Source organism: Pieris brassicae, chromosome 9, assembly GCF_905147105.1.
Source record: "Pieris brassicae chromosome 9, ilPieBrab1.1, whole genome shotgun sequence".
In the NCBI taxonomy this organism is placed as follows: domain Eukaryota; kingdom Metazoa; phylum Arthropoda; class Insecta; order Lepidoptera; family Pieridae; genus Pieris; species Pieris brassicae.
The window spans coordinates 6,314,961-6,323,264 of NC_059673.1; the positions used below are offsets into that span (position 1 = coordinate 6,314,961).

The following is an 8,304-nucleotide window of genomic DNA, read 5'->3' on the forward strand; positions in this document are numbered from 1 at the left end:
TAAAGTGAAACGAAAAACTTGTAAAACAGTTAATTGTAGTTCGTACAAGTAGTGATAGATAATTGTATATTATTAAATCTTAACATAAAAGTAGGTGTGTGTTAAAACGATGCATGTGTCAATAGTATTGGGTACGGGAATAATTAATGGGTTTAGTCGACGCATGGATTTGTGTGTTCTAGTGTCAGATAGATGATAATTATAACACCAATAAAATGTTAAGAAGATATAATGGAGATTAAAGAGTTGTATTCATATAAAAGTTTTTATAATAGTTTTATCTGGAAATAGTTCGAAAGTTGTAAAAAGTTTTATCCAATTTGTTAATTGATTCTTTTAACCATAACCAACTTGGAAATCTGAGAATCTAATCTTGCTACGAGTATAAAATTTTAGGTGCATTATTTCGTACTACTAACTATTTTCTGACACATGTACTAATATTTTTATTTCAGCTCGGCCAACGTTCCTTAATTTGAATTTGAACCTGAACTCCCTACGACTGCAGACGCCGAATAAGTGTATGTCAAGATACTTAAGTCGTAGAATCATTAGATTGGCTTGTTTCGAATCTTTTGAGTTCTTTTATTTGGTTTTTTTTCACATTCGTGCTTCGTTGGTGTCAAAAATTGACAACATCGATGGTCGTTTTTTAGCTTCGAGTCTATCTGGAGTCTTAAGCATGTTTCATTAGACATCTCAGCATGAAATTGGCATAACATCTCCGAAATTAATGCAGTGTTATTAGTAGTGTAAGAACTGAGTTTTAATTTCTAGCCATCCTTAGACTTCACAGTTCACAGTTTTTCGACTGGGCTATTGTAGATACGTGCTCTTTCATTTTTGCCTTATTTGCATAGAATACTCTATTTGGAACTATTTATTTTACAACAACGTAATTACAGCGTCTCCAGCGAGTGGAAAATTGGGTTTGCGCATGACAACCCTGCATGAGGAGCCAGGTAGACGAAATGACGAGGATTCGCATTCAGAGCCAGAATCGGCTCCTTCAGATGAATTGACTACGCCGCGGTCACAAGTGAGTATACTTAATACAGAAGTTGAAAACACTAAAAATCTGTGAACTTCCACTTATACAGTAGCATAATATTCATAAAAGATTTTTTTTATTTTAAAGTGGAAAAATAGCAATTATCCTTGATCTTTAAATATTTTACACTTAATTGAAAATATTTACATTCCAGCGTACGCGTCCTCGAGCAACTCCCCGCGGTTTCTTACCGACTTCAAAGACTTTGGATTCACTTCACGAGCTTGCGTGCGAAAGAATTCCCAGCAAAAATTCACCTTCAATTTCTTCAAGTGGATATGGTAAGTCACTTCTTGGTGTATATAGACGAGAGTCTAAAGCCGAGGTATTTAAAAATATTAAAGCCCACTTTCTACTATTCCCGAACAGCGATGGTTATATATAATTCACACGGTCACGCTCTCTTTATAAAAAAATCCTTTTTTTTTTCTAACCCTTTTTTAAAAGTAATATCTCTTCAGACTATATAAGGACGTGGTATCTTTTCATAGACAATTATTTGAAATTTACAGGTTCTCAAGCAGTATCGTCCACAAACCTCACAAACGACGACACACTCTCCATACGCAGTATGTCTGTTGATGACACACCAGATTTCGACAAAGTCATGGATTACACGCACTTGAACCGGACTAAAAACTCAATGGCCGGCCTCAGACATGAGATAAGTGAACTGAGAAGTGACATCACAGACCTGAAGAATGAAATTGTCGAATCGAAAAATGAGTTGGAAGATGTTGCATTCGAGAAGGCGAAAACTCCGGTCTTAACTCCCGGATCGAGGAACAGGATTAATCCGTTCTTAAGGGATTGTGAGGAAGCGATGGATAAAGGACAGATTTTGGACCCGCTTGGAGCGATTCCTGTGGAATCGTTGTCTAGTCATAACAAACAAGAACCGCAAGTCAATGGGGAAGCGCACGAGACGTCGTTCGGTAATTTTAACTATTTTTTAGATCTTGTTCACACTTAAACTTATTTCTTATTTAAAGAATAAAATATAAAATTATTATGACTATTAGTCGATATCAACTCCGAGGAAATAAATACAGATAATATAACTTTCTCTACAGCTGTGAAACTTTTTGACATTCAACACCTTTTGTCTTCAGTCACCGTGACCACGCACGCTGTAAAGCACGCGAAACGTCGGGTGAAATTTAAAATTATGTAAAATAATTACATAACTTCAATCCGTTGAAAAAATGATGATTATTATCACTATTTCTATAGCTAGTTAATTACTAATCGGCAAACTTTTTGCAGGTGAAGCAGAAATAGAATCAGTTAGCTCAGAACAGTCAAGTCACGACACACGGAGTCGTGAGACGTCATCTGTCGGAGAAAGTGATTCGCCTGGACCAGATCCTGTAGTCAATACATCTCTTCCTGCGGGAAAGGTGTGTATGCCTTACGATGTTCGGACGCACTGATAAACAAGTGTTAAGAATAAAAAGTAAAAAATAGTACGTAGCCGTGATTCGAACGCATGATCGCACGTTTTAAAATCCGCGCTCTGTTCTAAATACATTGCAAGATCTATTTTTAATATAATACAACTTGAAAGGTCGTACGTCGTCGTGCTGGTACGGCCCGTAATGCTGCGCGTGCGTCGTATCCGTCTGGACGTACGAAGTCGCATGAGCACGCTTCGCCACCGCTTAAGGAAACTTCCGCGTCCACGGAGCGGATTTTACAGGGTAATAAATAATGTTTTAAGTATATTAAATTTAGATATGTTAATATAAATATTTGACTTTTTAGTTTTATTTATTTAAGTGTGCTTGGTGGTGATTATTATTTTATTGCAATACGACCGATGATCGTTTTTTAAAGATGGTCAGTTTAAGTTTATAGTTAGTCAGTATACAATTCCTAGGAAGCAATATTTCCAAAACAAAAATGGACATAACATGCTTCCAACACGCTGACCACAGTTAAAAAAGATTGTTTTTTTCATATTTAAAAAATCCAACAAAATAAGTGTTTATCTTACTCTACTATTAATAAAAAAATATTTATTTATTTTTAATAATTTATAAACTACAATGTTGAAGCTTAATTATTGAATTCGAATTAATAGATTTTGTATCATGTAAACAAATTTACATATTTTTATTTGTACATAGCATTATTTACGTTTTTAATGGGATTGAAATTTTAGACGAATCAGAAAGCGATCGTTCGCACGCAGTACCTGAGTGGATGTGTGTGGGCGAGAGTGTGCAATTACGTCTCAGCAGTAGCACTGGAGTAGTTGCGTACGTCGGACCAACCCACTTTGCAACTGGCACTTGGGTGGGAGTAGAATTAGACGCGCCTACTGGTAAGTAGTTAAACTAACTGGAAATATAGTATGGCAGGTTTGAAGGTTTAGTACTTTTCGCCTTCAAGCCTGACATAACTTCTAATCTGACTTATAATATAGTAAGTGAATTCGCTATCACTTTTATTTTAAATCTACTATTTTTTTCAATTAGCATATTTTATATTATTAACGTTAATAATTAGATCTTTAGAGAGAACATGGATTAATAATTAAAATTTTGCAATATCTTTCAATTTGTTACTATAACTGACTGACCTGTAACCACGTGACAAACAAGAAAATGCAGTGTACTAAATTTTCTAATATGATTTATCGTATTAAAAAGATCTTAAATATTTCTAGGAAAAAACGATGGCTCTGTAGGAGGGACACGGTATTTCGAATGCCGACCTCGACACGGAATATTCGTGAGAGGCGAAAAGCTTATACAGGACCGGCGCGGTCGCAGTGCTAGGGCGTTCCGTGATAATGAGCTAAAACGTGCTACTAGCAAAGGTAAAATAAGAAACAATTCAGTTATCTATGGTTAAAGTATATCCCAAAAATTAAAAAAAATATATATAAATAGGTTATATTTCTTATTTAGTTATTTTCCGGACCTGGTTTGACTGGAACAGCTAGTAATTTTTATTACTTTTTATTTATAATTTAAAAATTAACAAAGTTTAATATTTATATAAATATATTTAATTTTAATCCAAAGTCAATTATCAAAATTGTTAGCCATGAAACTACAATTTTATATATTTTACAGGTGAAGGCCTACAGAACTTACACAGATCCCGGAGTCGCGGTGACAGCATAAATGCTGTTGGCACTAAAACTAGAAGCAAATAAGCTCAACAATCTATACGTACGAGCGTATACGCGTACGTACGCGCGTATATACGTATACGCAAACAGCAGCAACCGGACCGAATTTTTTACGTCCACACGAGTCCAATTCATTTTATGTTGCAGTCTTGTAACGCTATGGTGCTTATGTGTATATTTTGTTCAATTGGCAGTTATTTTGTTCTAATTAACTGTTTTTTTTTCTGTTTTAGTCCCGGTTTTTATATATTTAATGGATATTATCATGTTCCATTAGGAAATCATTACTCCATATTATTGTTTGGTACAATAATATTTGAATGAAATGTATTTCCGTGTCGACTTAGCGAATTATTTTATTTCGACGATATTTGTAAATATAATTGACATCATTTGATTTCAATGTAAATATGTGAATGTGTGTTGTTAATTTAATGACCAATGAATCAGGATTGTTTGTATAGAATTTTTTACTGTATAGTTTTTATCATTATTTATGTATTAGCTCATGCTTTTTTGAAGCTCATCAATTTGTAAAAAAAAAAAAATTTGAAACTTTATCGTTTGACAAAGTTCCTGAGAGCATTTTAATAATATTTTGACATTTACCTATCGGTGGACGGGACTTAAATATACAATGATTATATATTTTGCATTTAAATTTATTCTCGAATTGCTCAGTCTTTGGACACGATTGCCTATTGTGATAGTTTCTTGCCAGTTTAGAAAGTTTTATTCAAATTCTCCCTATTATTTGGTAAATACGAAATCGTCCAATATCACATCTACGTCCTTACAAAGACTTGTACTTAGTACATTATCCAGCCATGGACTCACCGAAATCTTTTCTCGGGTGCAAATGACAGCGATTATTTACGCAATATTCTTATATTAAACGCTGACAATGTATTTTGCGTGTTCACGCTTATTCTATTGTTTCGTCGTCGCTCGTCACTTGCGCCACATATATTAGGGTTGTGTAGTTAAAATTTTGAGATTGTAAATTTAATATTTATAGACGATTCAACGTGCTGTATATTACACCCATGAAAAAAACTTAGTCCTGTGTCATTTTCCATCCAGAAACAATAAAGTATATTGATTTTCCCATTGTGTGGTAGCTAATTGGGGTAGCTTAGGTGAAATCTGAATGCTAGTAGGTAAGTGTATCCACATGTATTAGGGTATATTCACATCGATTTGCTTCACCCGCCGAAGCAATAGATATAGTTCACCTTTATTGTATATTCCATCCTTTTAGACGTAATTGTTAAGTACACTTTGAGTACACAATTAGATTAAACGCCTCGTTATTTACTAGTGTTTTTAAAATCTCACTTTCAACAGTCCGTGACTTGCCACCACGTAAAGTAAAAATAATAATAATAATAACGTTCGCCTACTAATGCACCAAGCAAGTTTCCGGCGTGTAAGTTGGCAAGATGCGTTTTAGCTGGTTTCTATATTGTAACTGCTACGAATAGCTAGAGTGACTGCTGGATTATTTTCTATACAACTTTTTATGGAAAATAGCTCTACAAATTAAATCTTGCCGAATTACGTGCCGTTATGACAAGCTCGACTGATGTCTTATTTCATTCGATCGCTTATTAGACGTATCGTACTTAACATTCCATTTGGACATTTATCACCTATTATAAGTTAGATTTTTATAGTGTGAATGATTTTTGCATTTTTACCGATCAGGCCTCAACTAGGACAGCTCAATGTGTAGTCTTTAAAATATAGTAGGATGTGTCTTTGAAATTCTCGATGTGCTTCTGTCCAATAGTTTGGTAGGGCAATGAGGGAGAAAATCTGTCTTTAAGTATTGGTTTTAATCAAAATTAAAGACGGATTTAAGGCAATAAAGTTAGTTGAGATTAAGATGAAATCATTTGGAGTACGCACTAGGGCTCCTAGATATAGGCTAATAGTGACCTTGACGTCTAATTTATTTTAATTAGAACTAAGCTGACAACGTGCTGTGCTTGTTTTAAAATGTAGTTATTATTTGTTTTATAGTGTAATTTGTATTTATTGCAGTCAATTAATTGCATATGAGCTTATAAATTCGTTGTATTATGTTGGTGACATTTTTTTGTGTAGCAATGATGTATTGTGTTGCCAGTTTTAAAATTGTGTAAAAATAGATCACAATTATTGATTTTTTTAATGTGATAAGCTAATCTATGATTAGGCAGCTACTTGGTAGCAGGATAGATGGTTGCATAATATTCATTATTGTAAACATATAAAGAGATTTTTAATATTTAAATACAGATAGTTCACTTCTAGAGGAAATATTTTTGCCAAGTAGCAACTTTGAGTCAACCATCGCTGTCATTATCAATAAATGTATAAAATTCTGAGTTTTGTATTTATTTTTCTTCCCGTTCTGCGTTACGTAGTTTGCATGATCAACAATACATTCGTAGAAATGTAGAGACAGATGGAAAGTAGTTTAAAACTTGTAGTTATTTAACATTGCATTACAAATAAATTGCTGAAAAGATTAGAAAATTAGAAACATTTTTACCTTATTTAGCGTAGCAAAATTATTTACAGATAAACCTCAAAGCTACGTACCGAATAGTAAATAATATTTGCACGCGACGATTCATATCTAGACAACTGTTTAATATATACACCTTTAGCGATTTAAAAACAAAGAATTTCTATCAACATTGAAAGTTATTTGCACGTTGACTTTGGTTTTAATAAATATAAATATAACATCCATTTGAAATGTAATGTATGCTTACGAAAAAGGCGGTAAGAAATGGATATGTGACCGTATACGCATTAATATAACGTAATTATATGTTAAGCACTTAATAATTTAGATGTATTTGGAATTACAAAAAAAGTTAATACAAAATATTATAAGCTTAGGAAAAAATAAAAAATATATACAGATGTAAACTGGACGTTTTGGTAATGATAATTAAAAATCAATATTAAATTAGTTAACAACGATAAACGATTGAATGTTGATTCCTGTATATCCTTTCAAAGTTGTGCTACAAGCTCACTTCATAGGATTGGAACTTGGAGGTTAAGTATACAATTTAAATATTTATTGATAAATATGAAGTATCTGTCTGATACCATGTCGAAAATTAAAAGAATGAAATCGCTAGTCGCTTTTAAATTAAAATTATGGTCGTAAATAGCGACAGTTGACCTTATTCGCGACGTCGCGAGTGTCATCTCAGTGGGAGCTAGGGCGGGAAGGAAAGCGCCTGGTACCCGCTCATACGCGAAATGAAAGTACTGACGGCAAATAAACCAAAGAAATGTTAATGTATTATAAATATTTGGTATATTTTAACTACACCAACCGTAATGAGTTTTTAGAAAGTCAAAGTCAAAAATCATTTATTCATATAGGTAACTCAATGTACACTTATGAACGTCATTAGAAAAGAAATATACATGAAATGCTTCGAATTTTACATTTACTGCCAGTTCTCAAATCAAGGGCGTAGAACGGAAAAGAAGAACTGGCAATAATCTTTCTGCCAGTCTTTTTAATCGCCAAGTTTCTTTTTTGTATTACTCAACATTTGTAAGCAGCTGCAACCATAACACCATGTTCCACATGACATCAGCAGGCGGCACGGTGAAATAGGCGCACGCACTTTCTCGTGGGAACAACACGCAAATACAGAATTAAAGTGACCCTGCTTATCCTGATGAAATGAGAAATATATAGTTAAGTCGAATTGGTTTGGAATTTCAGTGGGCATCTGGTTCCACATAGTGGTGGTCCTTTAACGGGTGTAATTTCGTATACTGCCTCGACGTCCTCTTCGTGGTAAATGCGGAGGAAAATGCAGCGAGACCCCACATCAACGCAACGCCAAGGGTCAAGCCACTTAGAATAACATTAACAACACTTCTACATATTGAGATTCTTGATACACAATTTTGCGAGGATTAGCTTCAGTCTCATTATTACTTTTACAACTGAAGATATATTATAGCCAGGCCTGGTATGTAAATTTACTATAGTCATTTTAAAGCTTCAAAACACATTTTTTGATGAAACGTAAACCTTTAAAAAATAGACTGTTTGAAAATATTTTTTTGCTTACTGTAAAGATTG

At 33.8% G+C, this 8,304-nt stretch overlaps 1 protein-coding gene across 11 annotated transcripts in view; it reads left to right on the plus strand.

The window, feature by feature from the left end:
* LOC123714718 (kinesin-like protein KIF13B) overlaps positions 1-6,565 on the plus strand; it is a 113,593-nt gene extending 107,028 nt beyond the window's left edge. For 10 of the 11 annotated variants that reach the window (XM_045669125.1, XM_045669130.1, XM_045669133.1 and 7 more), the window contains 9 exons: positions 456-521; positions 906-1,039; positions 1,206-1,332; positions 1,564-1,986; positions 2,318-2,451; positions 2,619-2,751; positions 3,216-3,377; positions 3,723-3,875; positions 4,135-6,565. In XM_045669125.1, the coding sequence (XP_045525081.1) occupies positions 456-521; positions 906-1,039; positions 1,206-1,332; positions 1,564-1,986; positions 2,318-2,451; positions 2,619-2,751; positions 3,216-3,377; positions 3,723-3,875; positions 4,135-4,217 (1,415 nt within the window). In that variant the 3' untranslated portion in view covers positions 4,218-6,565. The remainder of the gene's footprint in view (positions 1-455; positions 522-905; positions 1,040-1,205; positions 1,333-1,563; positions 1,987-2,317; positions 2,452-2,618; positions 2,752-3,215; positions 3,378-3,722; positions 3,876-4,134) is intronic. The other variant, XM_045669129.1, reaches the window with a different exon arrangement.
* The last annotated feature ends 1,739 nt before the right edge of the window (positions 6,566-8,304 follow it).